This window comes from Brachycentrus maculatus, unplaced genomic scaffold, assembly GCF_059751285.1.
Source record: "Brachycentrus maculatus isolate JH-2025_06_01 unplaced genomic scaffold, ASM5975128v1 h1tg000110l, whole genome shotgun sequence".
NCBI lineage: Eukaryota > Metazoa > Arthropoda > Insecta > Trichoptera > Brachycentridae > Brachycentrus > Brachycentrus maculatus.
The window spans coordinates 179,782-198,610 of record NW_028280863.1 but is presented as its reverse complement, the minus strand read 5'-3'; the positions used below and the strand labels follow the sequence as shown (position 1 = coordinate 198,610).

The window sequence follows — 18,829 nt, the reverse complement described above, 5'->3', positions numbered from 1 at the left end:
TCAGTCCGTGTGTCCAGCAATTATTAAAAGAAAAGAAAACTCACCGCAACTTTTCCCAGTAAATGTCCCCATTGCCACTGCCACACGGAGAGAATACTTTCTCGACCTCCATCCACAGCTAGAACGTAACTACCACCATTCTGAAAAAAAGTTAAGTCTTAATAATGCTGCATGTTTTTACAAAAGCAAATCGTGTATGAAATATCTGTGAATAGGCTTTAAGAAGAATATGATAAGAAATATGGAAGCAGGGTAAACGTTGTCGTAATGAAATCTTATACAAATATATGGAAATAAATTATGGCTTACAAAGTTATAAGGATAACAAAATAAAGAAATAGATTACCGAGTTAAGTTTAACTAAAAAGTTGAAATCTCTTTTAGACGGTCCAAACATATGGAGCAAATAAATGACGAGAGAATAATTAAGATAATATTGTATATTTGACAAGAGTGAGCGGGAAGGAAAGGCGATAACGGCCAAGAAAGACTTACATCACAACCAAATCAAGTTGGAAGGCATTTTGCATCAGAAAAAGATGAAAAAATTATATCTTATACATTTATTTAGGAGTATTGAATATCCTAAGCACGAAAATTGCTTTTAGAGAAATTAATGCACTTAATGTAAATGAAGAGTATCGTAGATTTTTTTAAATATCTAAACGACGTTTACTGATATAATAAAAATGTAAATATGAATATTTTAATATTGTGGCGTGCATGGAAACAATGAAAAAATTATACATAATACAAGGCGTGTCTCATTATTGTACTAAAAACAATAAATCATTTTCTTATAAAAATTTGATTTTGAGAAACATTGAAATATTCGTCCTTGTACGTACATGATACATATAGTGAAAAATATCGACGTAAAATAATATTTGTCGCTTGACCACTCTACAAAACATTTTAGTTGGTTTGTATCGTCCAGAAAAGCCGTTTTTCCTAAGAATATAACCTTTCTATTAGCATCCTGCTTATTGGCTGAAAAGGTTAAATGATTTTTCTCAAGAGATAAGAAAGGTAGCGCGTGTGCCATGTAATAAAACTAGGGGTTTCAACCCTTAAGAAAAAAAAATGTAAATAAATATAACTACGTTTAAAGGCACAGTTTCAAATGTTTCAAACTGTAGAGGTACATTGTTGACCTTGTTAGCCATTGAAGTGTAGTCTTTTTCGTTACCTAAAAGCATTCGAATACATATAAATCCACTACTGCGGTTTGGTGTGCAGATAAACTCCGAACAAGTGTATTAGAGATGATTTTTTTAATAATTATAATAAAACTAAAATATTTTTTATATTTCAAAAATAGTTTATTGTAACTTAAACATGTAAAATGTATGTACCAAAGGCTAAAATTAATACGTATAATAATCTTCATTTTGGGACTTTATGGGATTACATAAGGGGTACACTTACATGTACACGGAGATCAAAAACATGTATTTGAAAACTTGATAGTATAAATATTTTATAAACCTTTTAAAATATTATTAAAGATGTCTTATGACGTCAGCAAGTAGCTTGTAGAGTAGTGGGTAGGGTGCGTGACGGAGGGAAATATCTAGATATTAGGGTCGCGTGCTTTGTCCAATACTAGCCCAGGCTTGACCCCAATTTACAGTCGGATTTCTAACAACTTCTCAACATTTTTAAAACATCTTTTTTCACTTTCTTTCAGAATGAAGAAAAGGGTGGATTTTGATATAATCAATTCCCTACAAGATATGGAAAATTAAAGTGATCACTCAGTTTCACTCAAAGCAAAAATTAAAAGGCACAAACATGAACACAGCCATTTAATTTTATTTTGCCTTTTTAGAAAGTAAAATATTTTATACACGCCGAATTCATAAATATATATATATATATATATATATATATATATATATATATATATATATATATATATATATATATATATATATATATATATATATATATATATATATATATATATAAATATATATATATATATATATATATATATATATATATATATATATATATATATATATATATATATATATATATATATATATATATATATATATATATATATATATATATATATATATATATATATATATATATATTTACATATATTTTAATTTAGCTAAATAAAAAAGTAACAGGTTAGGGTGAGAAAATATTACGAGAGTAGGCATACGAGTATTTTAGATTTAAGATTTTAACCAAAAATTCAATAACCTTTTTCTACTGTTTTTATTGACCAGGGGCCGGATTTCATCGTTATCGACATCATCAGATTGGCGTCCACCAATAGACTTCTAACCGGTTAAATGGTTAAATACTAAAATGGTTTTAGCCTCCTGGCTAACAACAAATTCTATGTAACATACCTATATATAACAATAAAAATATGCAGTTTAAAAAAATCTAAACACCTGCTTTATTTCGTAGATTTTTTTTACAGTTTTTGGAAAAAACATGTCTATCCTCTCACCAGTCGAAATTCGGTCGTTGGTAAGTAAAATAAAAGTGTAGAAAGCTATTTAGTTGTTGCTTTATTCTTAAAAACGAATATATTTTCAAGGACTCTTGCCTCTCGTTAGAGTAAATGCACACTTATTATTTCCTTCTTACTCTGTTATTAAATCTCATTTACTTCCATCGAACAGTGAAAAGCTTTTTTTAACGACTGTATAAATAAATAATACTTTTCCCTGTAATACTAAACAAATGTGAATTATCAAAGGACACATTCAACCGTTTAATAACAGTGAACACGTAAACATATGGATGAATATATATATTTTTTTAAGTTGGATAGTGTATATATATATATATATATATATATATATATATATATATATATATATATATATATATATATATATATATATATATATATATATATATATATATATATATATATATATATATATATATATATATACATATATTGACAGCTTCAAACAATGGATTTTTCTTAGCAACCATTAAAAAAATAAAGTACTAGTACATAGGTATGGACGTAATACCATAACGCATGCATTAGTATCTTCATGTAGGTTAAGTATTGTATGATTTGTCAGAAGTGTAATACTTCGCAACACGATATACAGTAATTAAGGCCGATTTAATTTTCTGAGAATCAATTAAAATATGTCCAGCAAGTAATGTAAATATTTTTTTTTGTTTTCATTTATTATACATTAGCATAATAATTTGCACGGCATGTCGAACTCTGAGTAAAATACTCGTATTATTTCATGTTTTATACCATTTAGAGCTCCTCCCCTAGATTAAGTACCGACTAGAACAAATTATACTCGTATATTGGTAATGATCGGATAATGAAGAAAATAACACTATTTAACTTTTGATTTTTGAATTGGTTAACAGCATAATTGAAGAACGGAAATTGTATTTAAAAACATGATAATTATATGGATGGCTTTAGTTTAAGATATGACATATCACAGAGGGAGTAAGGAGCCATCAAAGAGCACATGACTGGATATTTGCCTAAGGATGGCTCTGAGAATGATGCTGGTTCAAATCCGGCAGATATTCTTATTACCTGGTTAATTCATATTCTTGTCACGGTAATCTTAATAAATTGACTCAATATGTATGTACCAGGACACTATCATGAAGGGTTGGTCATTACGAGGTTCTAGTAGGCAAAGCTCACCAGTTGAGAGAAGGCCACCGCTGCTACTCCGACCTCGAACTCCCCCATTCCGAAGACGTAAAGTGTCTGCAGGGTTTCTGTGCTCCATATCCTTATGTGCGCCTGGGTCTTGCGGCCCCGACCAGCTCGCTGCCCGGAGGCCACTAGCTCCCGAGATGGATGTAGCTCCATGCTGAGGATTAACATTTAAATACCATTAAAACATTGTCAAATAGCGTCAAATATTTCACTCGTTAGAAAAACAAATACAGGTTAACCTTATTTAACGCCGGGATTTCGTTCCGAGAGACATCAGCGTAAAAAAAACAGCGTATAATGGACTATATAATGTTTCGTTTTGTGTCAAAATAATTCAAATCTAACTCTACAACATTTTGAGTGTGTCCAAATACTAGTTCACAAAATCTGGATTATCTCCAATTACAGGAGTTATTTTCATATTATTTTCAGACTTACATATTCTTCTTCATCTTTGATGAGATGAAAGTTTGAATTCGTTTACAAAATAATAAAAAATATCTTGATATATTTAATGATTTTTCAAAAAATAATTTCTTCTATATCTATGTTGAGATGTCGAAAAAAGAATATGATAAATAATTTCTATAATTGTAGATAATCCAGATTTATGAACAAGTATTTGGACATACCTACTCAAAATGTTGTTACTAAATTATGTGGTCAAATTATAAGCTAAAATAATTAAATGAAATGGATATTTTCTGGCATTTCTCATATATGTGATTATAATCCAGGATTCTGTCCTCACATATAAATATAAGAGTTTCTGCTCAGTAAAAAATCTTTTTCCTCTTACCAATAGATGTCACTAGTGAAAACTCTAATGATTCTTGTACAATGTTTCGAAATTGGATCATATCCGTATATAGAACTTCCAAGAATTTGAGTAGTGTGGTTATCAATCATGGGTAGAATTGGTGAATGTTGCACGTGTGTAAAGTGATCACTTAAACCAGCCTATGATAGCTGTAAGCCACATAAATGCCCAGACTTCCATATTCTTCTTCATCTATGTTGAGATGTCAAAAAATTATATGAAATATTTTTGTGTTGGTAGCCGGTAATAAGTTGCACACAGTCGGATAGATATCTTGTGTGTGTATAGTTTCTAGGCGCACTCACCACTGTATGTCCTCCGTGTGGCCGGTGTAGTGGCGCTGCGTCTCTTCATCCCGGTCGTACATTACGGCAACTGCAGCCACAAAGTACAGCAGCTCGCCAGTGGGCAGCACCCATAGGTTGCGGCGGGAATCTGTGCCTCGGTACCCGTAACTGGGCGACAGTTGGTCAAGGAAAATTACACAACTACACGTCAATTCAATTCCCGTACAAGTTTTTTTGTCATGTGTTGGGTTGCGGTTCCGTGGTTAGTGTCGCGGACTCTTGTTTCAGAGTTTCTGGGCTCAAACCCTTTCTTCGAAAATTTTATACTTATTTTTAATAATGAGGCGCTCAGGATCACAGAAGTATGACATTGAAGCATTTAAAAAAATCTGTATTAGTTAAAATTTGTTTTTAATGTGTTTTTCTAATAAAAAGTATAGATTTTTATACCTTTTTAGAAAGCTAATGAAACAAAAATATTATTTGAGTAATTTATCTTTAATGTCATAGTGTTTATTAAAACTGTATGAATGTTTTTGGCAAGTAACATAAAAATATCATTAAAATGAAAAACAGTGTTAGTCATAGTAATCAAATTATAAATGTTTTTGTTTGTTTTTGGTATTTTATTGCTTATTAAGCTTTGTTATTATGTCATCTACCAATAAAAAAAACTTATGGTATTCAATCAGCCAATTTTTTTTTTATTCTGTCACTAACGCCCAAAATATGGGTATTTTTCGTGAAATCGGTAAATTTCAAATATCTCAAAAACTATTAACATTCGGCCATACATTGTTTTACTTAAATTTCTTTGCGTACCCCTACCTTATCCTGTCGGGAATACATCGAGTTACCAATAATTCTGTATAAAGCATGAAAATTTAAATATGTTTAAAGTAAGTATTCTCGGATCACGTGTTTTCTTTAAAGAACACATAACATCAAAAGCAACAAAAGTAACTCAAGAGTTAACATGTTACACCAGTTCCCTTATAACCATTAATACTTGTATATATATGTTCTAATTATAATCCTTCATTACATAAACTTTATTTTTAACTTTTCGGCAACAATATAAAGTGAATTTAAAAAATATCTTTTCTATTGTAGTTCGTCTGTTTTGAAAGGATACACCCAGTCCAATTGAAGTTTCTTATCTGGGGGAGCATTGTCCACTGGAGCATGGTGGATTGGAGGATAGAAAGTCCTGCGTAGTCCTCGGATGGTCACCCTGACAGGCTCCTCCTTCAAGACCTCCAGCAATGTGTAGTCTGCTGAATATAATCATCATTTTAAACGATTTCAAACATTTAAACTAAAATATACCTAGATAATGCAAAACCTGGAGTTTTATGCCTTATGTTTTACCTGCTTCTACATATTTACAACTACATTCGCCTCATAAATTTGTTTTACTGTTATATCTTAGTTCCTATCTAAAATACCTTTTTTTAATATCTCATAATTCATTCTTGCCAAGCAAAAGTGACTTAAATGGCCCTCCTGAACATTTTACGTTTTGTTAGTTGGTCACTTTCTCCTGTACGACTACGATATATACTTTCAATAATTACACTGTAATTACTATAAAGTGTTATTAAGGCATATTTTAATATAACTTAATGAAAATTAGTCGAGTAACAAGTTGGTGAATAGTAATGATATCGATCAGTCTTACTTTACGGCTTTGAAGGAAAAAGACAGTGCGCTCAACTCGCAGTTCACAGTAGCGCGTCATGTCGCGTCAGTGCGGGAGAATTATGACTTCCGGTTTCGTACTTGCCTGCTCATTCAGTTTTCCGGACTGAGATAACGATAAACCCGATTCAAAATCAAACTAAAGCTATTATATGAAATCAATTCACCATTTTATAAACGCCTTGGTTCATTGAACCTATTCTACCATGTTCATCACACCTGACACAAAACAACCACTCTAGTTGAGTTTCTTCTAGAAATTGGTTTTATAAAAAATATTTTATTTACCTTCCTTTGTGCTTAAAAAAAATATTTTTAAAATTATATATATTTATCTTATTCGCAGTAAATGTTGGATAAGTAGTTTTATATTACTAAATGTATGAAAGTGAAGCATGAAGTGGGCAAAAGTATGACGAATGTAGACTGAATGAAGTCGAAATGCTATCTCTCAGACGAATGTGCGGCTAAACGATGTATGTTAGATGTTCGAATGGCGATATAAGGAAATAATGCAAGAGGAGTGAAATATTTAAAACTAGTCGGAATAATCGGCGGGTATGCATGAGAAGATGCTAAAATGTGGAAGAGCCGAATAATATTTGCAAATACAGAGTGGTGTGGGGTTCTGTTCCCACTGCCAACCCCTGTGGGGAAGTAGTGTGAGGGTTAGTTAATATAAGTTCATAAATTATGGTAAAAACACATCAAATTAACGATTTAAAAAAAATCGAAAAGATATAGTTTTAAACGTGTGGCAAAAATGGTAATATGTAATAATACATATTGGCATTTTTGCAAGTTTGCGATTATATTACCTTTCATACACCGTACACAGGCAAAAATGATTATTACATAATTCATTCGTATTTTTTATAATACGTTATATATTTTAGTAATATGACTTAAAAAATTACTTGTTAATAATTATGATCTGCTATTTCTTACATTTTAATAAATAATTTCCAATGAAAAAAAACCTGTAATTTTAAGGGCTGCTGATTTCCTTTGCTATCCCATAAATCGTATTTCCTATGTCTATGAGGATATTACATATTTACAAAACCTATCAACAATATGTGTGCTTAAATGACTGACGAAGATAAAGGAAAATTACTTAACTAGTTTGTATTCCAACTGGAAAGGTTTACCGAATGTAGGAAAATTTGCCCGCGTGTATACATTTTAGTATCAATATTTATATCGTAAGTTGACTTTCGTATACTTATTCAGGCATGTATGTACATAAGTAATACATTATAATGTTTTACTTATGTACATACATGCCTGAATCATGCTCGTGTGTGATTTCTACTGCTGCCTTGCGTATGGAAATTTTGTTGTGACGCAAAAGGAAACGAATACGTCTTGACTTTAAACTAAAAGGCTAATGCAGGAATCGGAAAACTTTTTACATTTTTTTGTCAGGTTTGTTTTTATTTTGAATTATTTCGGGATTTTTACGTAAGTATCATAAAAAAGCTTTAGCTTTATTGTGAAGTATAAACCAACAACCATGTTAGACACTGCGCTGACCACAACACTATTGAAAAGTAAAGTAATTTCATAATAAATAAAAAAAATGGAAATTGTGATTGTAAAAAAGGTAACGGTTTTTAACGCACATCTCTAATATTTTTATGAATTAAAAAAAAACTGTGCATTTTCTTTAAAAGTCTATAATTTTTATTTTGATTTCAAGATCACAAGTATTACAAATTGTACGAATTGAGCAATCATTTAAAACGTCTCTCGGTGTGGTAAACAAATGTTACCTACCCCTTGCGAAGAACGTGGGACCCAAGGCCTGAGTATTAAGAAACGTTTATTGATTTTACGAAACGAAAGTTAAGAATGAATTTGGATAGTGTGTGAATTGCTTCAACCACGCGAAAAATAGTTTCTGATGGAAATGATTTGCGTGAGTATGAAGTTTTTCGGAATTTTTATATTCTTGGTAAATAAAAGTGGGGTGGTTGGTAAAAAACATCACTGATTTATTAGTTATTTATCGAATAGCTTAAAGTATTTCTTTTTAAAATACAAAGAAATTAAACGAAAAAAATATGAGCCTAATTCTAAAATGGCATATTTCAAAATTCTGTAAACATAAACATTTTTTTTAAATCAATAACGAAAAACGTAAATACTTAAATGTAACGGACACAAAATGGCGAACACTCTTTTAGTAGAATGAAAGGCCTGTTGACGACAGTCAACAGTCCGGCTACTCCTTAGTAGTTTTACGTGGTTTTACTCCTAGCAATGAGCAAATGCTGAGAAGTTCCTAATCAGTCCACACTAGTTTATCCTTCACAGTTTAGTTTATCCCAACACAGGTTAAAATAAAACATGTTCTTAGATAGAAAAAACAAAATTAAACTGATTGATCTAAACTAAAAACCTTGTACATAATAAGCAAAGTAAATAATAATTAAACTCCCATCTAAATAATAAGCCAAGATTTAAAAAAATATATTTTGACACACTCAAAATATTGTGTATTGTAAGGGTAATTATTTTTCTCCTTATTTTTCTTCAAACCCTTATCCGCACCCGGTGGTTCAAAGGGCACTCCATCATAAAAACGCAGTGTAATCATGATCATTAACATATGAAGAAAAGTTGATCAGCCCTCCGCTACAAGTACCAGTCCCGGGTAATATAGAATAAATATTAGATAAAAAAAAACCCTTTTATTTACTTGACCCTCCCTCTGGGAATCGAGTCCTAGGCCTTTAGTACAATAGCTGAGCGTGCTGACCATTACACTACGGAGGCAAATAGGAGGAATTATATGTATGATGATAATAAATAAATGAATAAACAAGTAAACAATTTTTTGTTAGAATTATTCAGTATTGAAAAAGAAGCGGTTAGCTTCGAGACCGGTAGACATTAGGTATACTTAAGTCACAATGAAATATATATAGTGATTTAAAAACAAAGTAATATTTTGATTATAAAATGTAAAATCACAAACTTATTGCTTCAAATATAAATTATAAAAATAAATTAACTACCCACAATATGTTAAGTGTTTGATCACACTCTAAATATTGTGGATTGGTAACTGTTTTTTGGTTAATGAAAAAGACGAGTTACCAACCTGAGCTGCGCAGTATCTCGCTCTCGGGCGCGTAGAGCACGCGCGGGCGGCTCTTGCTGCGCGCGCGGCGCGCTCGCGCGGGCGGCTCGTCGGGCACGGCGGCCACGGCGGCTCGCGAGCGCGAGCGGCGCATGGGCGACTCGCCGCCCGCGCCCGCCGCGCCCCCGCCCAGCGGCGCGGCCGCCCCCACGGCCCCCACGCCCAGATAGAACGTCTCCACGTCGGCGAACTCGTTGCGAAGCTGCGAGAAACTGCGGACCTACAATTTTGAGCGATATTTTTTTTAATCATTTTATTTTATTTCACACATTTTTTCACGAAAAATCATAAAGTGATCAATCCTATATTTCATCCTACATTAAGGGGGGTACTCGCGTTCATAACACGTCCGGCTACGAGAGAGGCCATACGTGTTTCCGGGCTCAATTTTTTTTAGAATTTATTGGAATTTGACTTTTTTTCAGAATATACATTGAAAAAATATATTACATGTTTAAATTCCTTACCTTTCAACAACTCTTTTTTCTCAAAACCATATATTTATTTTGATGAAAAACTGAATTTATCAACACAAAAACAGTATTTTGAGCAAAAAATTAAATTGCGTCAAATGTTACCTGGGTTTAAATAAAATTAAGTTGCGATTTATCAAATATAGTAAATTGGGCCTTAAGGCCCAATATACTATATTTGATAGCCCGCATTTTTTAAAAACCTTTAAGGTTATCGAATATCTCGCCTTAAGGCCCAATAAACGATAAATCCTAACTTAATTTTCTTTAAACCCAGGTTACATTGAACGTGACTGAATTTTTTTCTTAAACATCCTTTTTGTATTTAAAAAAATAAATATATAGTTTTCAAAAGAAAAGAGTTATTGAAAGGTTAGGAGTTAAAAAAATTATGAAAATATTTTTCCGATACATATTCTTTAAAAAAATGTAATTCCAATATATATTATTTAAAAAAATGCGAGGATACAAGTCTGACTTCTAGGGCAGCCGGTCGCTTTTTGAATTGAGGGTTTCCGAGTAACCCCTTGAGCACTTTTTATATAAATACGAATATTGTGTTAAATATTAAAAAAAAATATGTAAAGGATATGGCATTAATAACGTTTAAATTTCGATCAGATCAATGTTTTATCAAAACAATTATTATCATTTGTAGCCTAGTACATTGACCCTTCGACTGTTAAATAGTCGTTAATTTCGTTTACTACCACTTTCCGACAGCACAATCCGCTTTCCGGGATTATATATTGGATCAGCACTGTTGATGTTAAGTGTAGAAAAACTTGTAACCGGGAGACTTTATGTATTATTTAGTATCACTCCCAAATATCTTCTGATAATAACAAAACACACGCCATTTTTTTTATTAAAAAAAATACTAATAAATTGCGTTGTTTTGTATATGTATATTAATTTTGAATCACACTTTCCGTGAATTGATTAATCTATAGTTTATCTTTAAAATTTGCTGTGATTCAATCAATAAAAAATAACAATGTTGATCTAATATTTTACATATTTTAAACCCAGATTTAAGAGGCCTGTCAGCACGCAAGAGAAAATGAAAGGAGGAAAAATTTGGATTTCAACAATGTTTTTATTGAAAAAAGTACATGTATTTTAAAATGTGTGATTTTAAAAGCAATTAAGGTCAATTCTTAGATTATGTTTCATTCAAGTATCCAATTTAAATTCAAAGATCTTAAGCAAGATTTTACTATACTAATTACCTAACAAATTACCAAGGAATGAAATATCGTTTCAGTCACAATAATTAACGAGCGAGACAATATTTTATACTATATGTGTATATTCTTATGACTGGTAAACAATTTAGGTAACCTTTAATCATATAGGTGATACACGCGTTAAAAAAATATGTACAATATATCAACATAAGACGTGGTAAATCAATTAACATTTAAATAAACAAACAAATGTTTATGCTAGGCGAAAAATAAATAAAATTTTAGGAAAAAATGGACACAAAAAATCAAAGAAAGATTTTATGAGAATACACATAGATAAATGAATAAAGAATGATTTAGTCAATTTATTTATTAATAGCAATTATAAAAACACCAATATAAGATTATTATTTTTTTTTGTATTAGAATCTTTTAAAAATTAAGCAAAACATAATAAAATAAGTAAATTACCTCTTGCCCGTTAACAGCGAACATTCGTTTTGCTCCGCTCATCTTCAGAACTTGTCCTAAGTCTTCAAGAACCTCTTCAAAAGGTTGTGTAGTTCTTAAATTTAAAAGAACTCGACACTGAACAAAATAAAAACAATCAAAATAATTAGTTGAGAGATATAGTAAATAATCAATTTTAAAAAATCTTTACGTAAAGGTCATTACTCAATTTTATGCTTTTCTCGTTGTCATTTTTGATATTTAAACAATAAAATAAAACTGAGAGACATTCACTAAAATATATTGTAGCATACTCAGGGGTATATTATGGGGTAATAAATTCACGTGAATGTGTATATTTTAGTTAATCTTCTCAGAATCAAACTTACAAACTTTCTTTACTTGGATCAGTATGCTGAATCTTACATTATTAAGGTACTATAGGTTTGAAACAAATAATATTGACAAATCATAAATTGTTTTAAACTGAAAATACACAATATAAGAAAAAATATTCTGTAGAAAAAAATCTCACTTATAAAATTAATAAAGCGTTAGTAAAGAATCCACCGAGATTTTAAAATAAATGAATTTATTTAATTAGGAGGTAAAAATGTACACAAATCTGCTAATAATTTATGAAAAAATGGCTTATTCGATTTAAAACATTATTTGGTTGGCTAACATTCGACCAAAGTATTTTGTGATGAATGTGGAAACGTAAATAGTTTTTTAAGTAATAAAGATAATATTATTTTTTGACATCTCATCAAAGATGAAGAAGGATATGGAAGTCTGGGCATTTACGGGGCTTACGACCGTCATAGGCTGGTTTGAGTGATCACTTTACACACGTGTAACATTCACCAATTCTACCCATTATTGACAACCACACTACTCAAATTCTTGGAAGTTCTATATATATGAACCAATTTAGAAACCTTGTTCATGAATCACTAGAACCTCACTAGAGACATCTATTGGTGAGATGTAAAGAAGCTTTTTATTAAGCAGAAACTCTTATATTAGTATGTGAGATCCGAATCCTGGATTATAATCACACACATGAGAAACGCCAGAAAATACCATTTTCATTTTTATTATTAAGCTTATAATTTGACCAGATAATTTATTTACAACATTTTGAGTGTGTCCAAATACTTGTTCACAAAATCTGGATTATTAATCAAATTATAAGCTTAATAATAAAAATGAAAATGGTATTTTCTGGCGTTTCTCATGTGTGTGATTATAATCCAGGATTCGGATCTCACATACTAATATAAGAGTTTCTGCTTAGTAAAAAGCTTCTTTACATCTCACCATTAGATGTCTCTAGTGAAGTTCTAGTGATTCATGAACAAGGTTTCTAAATTGGTTCATATATATAGAACTTCCAAGAATTTGAGTAGTGTGGTTGTCAATAATGGGTAGAATTGGTGAATGTTACACGTGTGTAAAGTGATCACTCAAACCAGCCTATGACGGTCGTAAGCCCCGTAAATGCCCAGACTTCCATATTCTTCTTCATCTTTGATGAGATGTCAAAAAATAATATGAAAACAACTCCTGTAATTGGAGATAATCCAGATTTTGTGAACAAGTATTTGGACACACTCAAAATGTTGTAAATAAATATAATTCTTTGTAAGTAATTTTTGGATTCATGGTTATAAGTTAACAGTAATTATTGAATTACAAAAAATATTGTTATGATTAAAATAATTCCCTTTTTTATTTTTCTTTTGCATAGTATAATAATTAAATATAAAAAAACAACAACAAAAAAACATACAAAAAACATAGAAATAATGTGGTAAAAAACTAGAATGTCATTTGAAATATGAGAAAATATGCATATGATAATTTTAACCATGTCGGAATGACTTTCAAATTCTAGTAAAATATTATGTTATATCACCTGAACAGTGTGATCCATATTATTGATAATCCTGATGACTCGTCCTGCCGAGGGCTTGGTGTTCCCCGCGGCCGGTAAGTCAGCCTCCACCACGGAGGCCTTCCTTGAAGGCGCGCGCCCCCACCCCTGCGTCTGGCTGGGGGCCCCATACCACACTCCGTTCTTCTTGCCGTAACTTGCCGCCTGAAATATGAAAAGGTTAAAATATAAATTTAGGGTTAAGTAAAAAAATATGATTAATATTTGCTTTTATTTGTCCAACATTTCAGTGGGAGAAATTCAGATTCACACTTCTGCGAGAATCAAGTTAAAATATGTAATTGTTGTGGAAAAAAGGTAAATACCGTATGAAAAAACACTGTGGAGTATTTATTGAAATCATAATGAAAATCAATTTATGAAATAATACTCTATATGTCTATACTTCACTACTTCTTGCCCTAAACTGTATCCGATGGTGCAAAGAGCACTGTATCGAATCAATATAGAAGGCAAGATTATTCAGTCCTGCCCTTCAGGCACTAATCCTGGTAACAAATTATTATTGAAGCAAAATAAAATATACTTATTTTGATGTCCCCTGGAAACCCAGCGCTTCATGCTTGGTACCCAAATGTGCTTACCAATACTCTACGGAGGCGAGTATATCTATACAGCATGTAAAAAATATTGAATGTAAAATAAAATACCTACAAATATTCTGATTCTTTTATCGATGTATTTTTTACTTGTCAATTTGTTTATTAAAATCCCTCATCTGTTTTTTCATTAAAATGTAAAAAATTAAGAAACTAAAAGATTAAGAATGAAGGACAATCGCAATTGCAGAAGGTCCAGTATGTGATAATTATTTTGATTTAATTTCAAAATTCTAAATAATTGATTCAATCTATGTATTTTGATTTACGTAATGATGGGGGTTTAAAAAAATATCAATTGAATTTAAGTAATTAAAATATATAATAATATGTAAGATTTCCTAGATGTATAAAAAAACTACAAAATTTGTATTTTAAAATATAAATAACCCATTTAAAAATTGCATATTCCGGACTTACCTACTTGAACAAACATATGTTCTCTTATTGAACACTGACAAAAATAAAGTCAATGCATGTATAATTTTTTATTTACTGTTTTTCTTAAAATACAATATAAAGTAACCGTTTCAGATATGCAAACAAGATATACAAAATGCTTTGAATACAGATACCGAATAATTAAAATAAAATTTAACTCATCTTTTGAATAGGTAACGCAATAAGGTACCTAATATATGAAAAACAAATAAAATTGTAATTGTGTACGTTGAAATATAAATTCATTAGTTCGTAGTTTTTTTAAGCAATGTGTACGTTTTAAAAGAAAACAAAATTTAACATCTTTTTAAAGTACATTGTAAAAATACGGTTAAAGATAGATAATCTCGATTTTTTTTTAAATACTTTTTTTTTCGTTTTAATACATGCGTAAATCTTCGTATGTACGTGTACATATATTGTTAACACTTACTATATCTACTTGTTTTGTAAGTACATATATATTAAACCTTTTCAATTAACCATACCATATATTTGAAATCCTAATTTTGTTGCCAAATGTCGCACAGGAGTCTGAAGACTTTATAAAATTCTTAAATTAATAGACTTACGTTCCTAAAATAGAAATGTGAACCCAAATAAAAACGGAAATCTCAAATTATTCATATGAAAAACCTATAAATTCTCAAATTACATTGAACAAAGACGTTATATTATGGGCATATAAGCTTTTTATGTCATGTTATGGCTTCAAGGTCCGTAATTATTTCAGCTTTTGAGAATTGAAATATAGGTTGAATTTGTCTGTGCAGACCAAACATGTCAAAATAATTTGCGACCTCGATTCGCTGAGCTTAAAATATAAATATTAATTCGAGCTGAAACTGACATGAACAAATCTAACAACTGAAAATTTACTATTTCAAATGTTACCTTGAATTTATTTGTTCAGTTTTTCTACGTCTATATTTGACGCAGAACTGACTACGTCTTTTCCCCCGCTAGGTCCAATTTTTTTTAAAAGGCTTTATTTTTTTCCTTCACTATTCATTAACAAACAAGAAAATGTACAATGTTTTATATATATATGTATATATATATATATATATATATATATATATATATATATATATATATATATATATATATATATATATATATATATATATATATATATATATATATATATATATATATATATATATATATATATATATATATATATATATATATATATATATATATATATATATATATATATATATATATATATATATATATATATATATATATATATATATATATATATATATATATATATATATATATATATATATATATATATATATATATATATATATATATATATATATATATATATATATATATATATATATATATATATATATATATATATATATATATATATATATATATATATATATATATATATATATATATATATATATATATATATTTTTTATATATATATTTTAAAATGTACAATATTTACAACATTCCTACTTAGTCTTACAGTACTTAATTTTTTCCATCCCAGATGTAATGCGCAATAGTGGTAAACAATAATATATTAAATTTCCATTTAATTTTCTTAAATTCAGTGACATTTACTATGAAATTTACATTAGTTATTAACATCGTTTTTATATTTTATGACTATCGGGTGATTTATACCACCTGTCATACCCCTTATCTTAGAAATGGATTATGACAGGACGTTGATCATATAATTTTTTTTTAAAAAAACATTCATCACGTCAGGACCGTAGAGAATGTAAATTTTTAAGATCCACAAAATTGTATAATAGTGTATAAACGTACTAGTATAAGAATGAATTTAAGAATTATCTTGCCTGATCTGATACCTAGGTGCAAATAATTTTAAAAAATCAGACAATATCGCAGTCGTACAGGAGAAAGTGACCAACTAACAAAACGTAAAATGTTCAGGAGGGCCATTTAAGTCACTTTTTCTTGACAAGAAAATAAACTGACATGAATGCAGTTAGTCGTTTTTAACAAGTCAATATATCATACTTCCAAGTTTAAAATCGCTTTGGCATTTTTTCTGGGCAATATTAAGCTGGTAAGATATCAAATAGTCAATGATCACGTTTTTGTAATAAATGCACTTGGTCACTTTCTCCTGTACGAGTACGATATATGAATGTTAAAGACTTACTAACTACAAAGTTTTCAAGACATCCAGCTCATGACGAGGAGATTAAAAACAGTTACAGATTTTACTGGGCGCCGGGAAATTTGAAGTAACGAAAAAATAAATTTTGTGGGGAATTTTTCTTCTCACGCGTCAAGGGAGGTCGATCATCCATCATCAGTTTGCGAAGACCTGTTTTTTCAAGATTTGGAATGCGACCATTTAACTTCGGTTCTGATCTTGATTTGTATATCTATTACCTGTGGCTGCATTGTCGGCAGTGAGACGACGATAAAAGCGGCGTCCTCGTCACTGTCGATCATGAAGTCCTGCTCGGGGTGTTTGTGGTGGTAGTAGGCGCCGCCCCCTCCCCCGCCCCAGCGCTGCACGCCGCCCCGCGCTCCCCAGCGCCCCACCTCGCCCCAGCTGGCCACGCTGTCGCTGTCGCTGGCGTATCCCCCCACGTGATCGCGGAGCACCGGAGCCGACGGAGAACTGCGCCGGTTCACTTTTGCGAATTGCGTTCACTTCTGTGCGATCCTGCGATCCTGATAACTTATTGATGTTTTGTCGGTTTTTAGCTCGGAAAATCAATTCACTGCGACGTTTTGGTAATTCCTTGAAATTTTCAACACGTATATATGGATCTACACTATTTTTTTCCAATATCAAATATTTCGCTTTTCTTTTAATAAAGTAATTGAATTTTATAAATATTCTCGGTTATTTGAGCTACACAAATAAAATGATCTGGAATTTTCTTTACTTTTTGTCTACAAAACTGATTTTCCAAGAACTATCAAGATATTCTTATCACTGGTGAAACTGGCAGTCTTAAAAATACAAAAGCACTTTTTGCGATATTTTTTTAAATAGTTATCACTATTCATGTATTTTTTAAAGTCACTTTAAAACCAATCGTTCAATTAAATTCTCTTTAATTCGCGTTGTAATATATTGTTCCCGACAAAATTAAAAAAATAACATTTATGATTTCTCATTTATTTTCTCTTGGTAAAGTCATGATAAGGTAGTAAAAATTTAAACGAAATTTTAAATTTATCGTTTTAAAACAACAAAAAAGGAACGTTTAAATCATTAACAAGGTTTATTAGCAATGATAATGAGTTACCATCGAACCTGGTCGACACGCGAGTCCCTATTACCATAACGTATGAACGTATAACACGTTTTCGTATACTCGGAGCCAACTACTGCTACGTATTCGCTACGATAGCACAAGTTTGTGCTACACCAACGTGTCTACGTCTGCGAGCGGTAAATATTCCTACACGAATGAAATGCAATTTGAGAAAAATAGCAAAGAGAAACGAAAAATAAATATTTATTTTTATATTTTTATATTAAAAATAAGTAAGATGTGTGCACTTGAAAGTATTTCAAATTATTACAACACTTGTTTAATATTTAGTTACGTTACTCAAAAGATTTAAAAGATAAAAATAAACGTCATTTTTAACCGGTAGATTTTTAAGTTGATTACCAAGGACATAAGCAAGAAGAATTAAGAAAAACCCATAATAATTCAAAAAGATATTTCCATTCAATAAAAGTTGCTACTTTATACTGAAGCGATGAAATAAAAACATTACTCTTGATATAGTATTTGTTTAAAAACCTATATAAAATGTATTAAATATATAAATTGCTTCTAGTTTATCGCTCTCCTACGTTATTTCTTAGAGCCTTTATTTACTTACTAATGTCCTTGTAAGTAGGATAAATAATTATTTAAAACTTGTTTATCTTAAGTATTAATCACCAAGTAAAATGTTCTGTTGAATGCTACATTTTTGGTTGAATTGATCGTGACGGCGAGAAAATAGAGGACAATATTCCGTCGGAGAAATTGTCGCGCGGTCCGCGAAGTTCACTGCCAATAAAAGGTGTCAGCGTGTCGCGAGAGTAGGT

General features: G+C 30.5%; 1 protein-coding gene across 1 annotated transcript in view; it reads right to left on the bottom strand.

Annotated features, from left to right (window-relative positions):
• The window catches only part of DCX-EMAP (Doublecortin-domain-containing echinoderm-microtubule-associated protein), a 54,608-nt gene that overhangs the window by 4,234 nt on the left and 31,545 nt on the right, over window positions 1-18,829 (bottom strand). The window contains exons 4-10 of the mRNA XM_088259102.1: window positions 13,679-13,861; window positions 11,779-11,895; window positions 9,606-9,864; window positions 5,931-6,069; window positions 4,814-4,963; window positions 3,671-3,842; window positions 45-140 (exon numbers count right to left, since the gene is read on the bottom strand). Of these exons, the coding sequence (XP_088115228.1) occupies window positions 45-140; window positions 3,671-3,842; window positions 4,814-4,963; window positions 5,931-6,069; window positions 9,606-9,864; window positions 11,779-11,895; window positions 13,679-13,861 (1,116 nt within the window). The remainder of the gene's footprint in view (window positions 1-44; window positions 141-3,670; window positions 3,843-4,813; window positions 4,964-5,930; window positions 6,070-9,605; window positions 9,865-11,778; window positions 11,896-13,678; window positions 13,862-18,829) is intronic.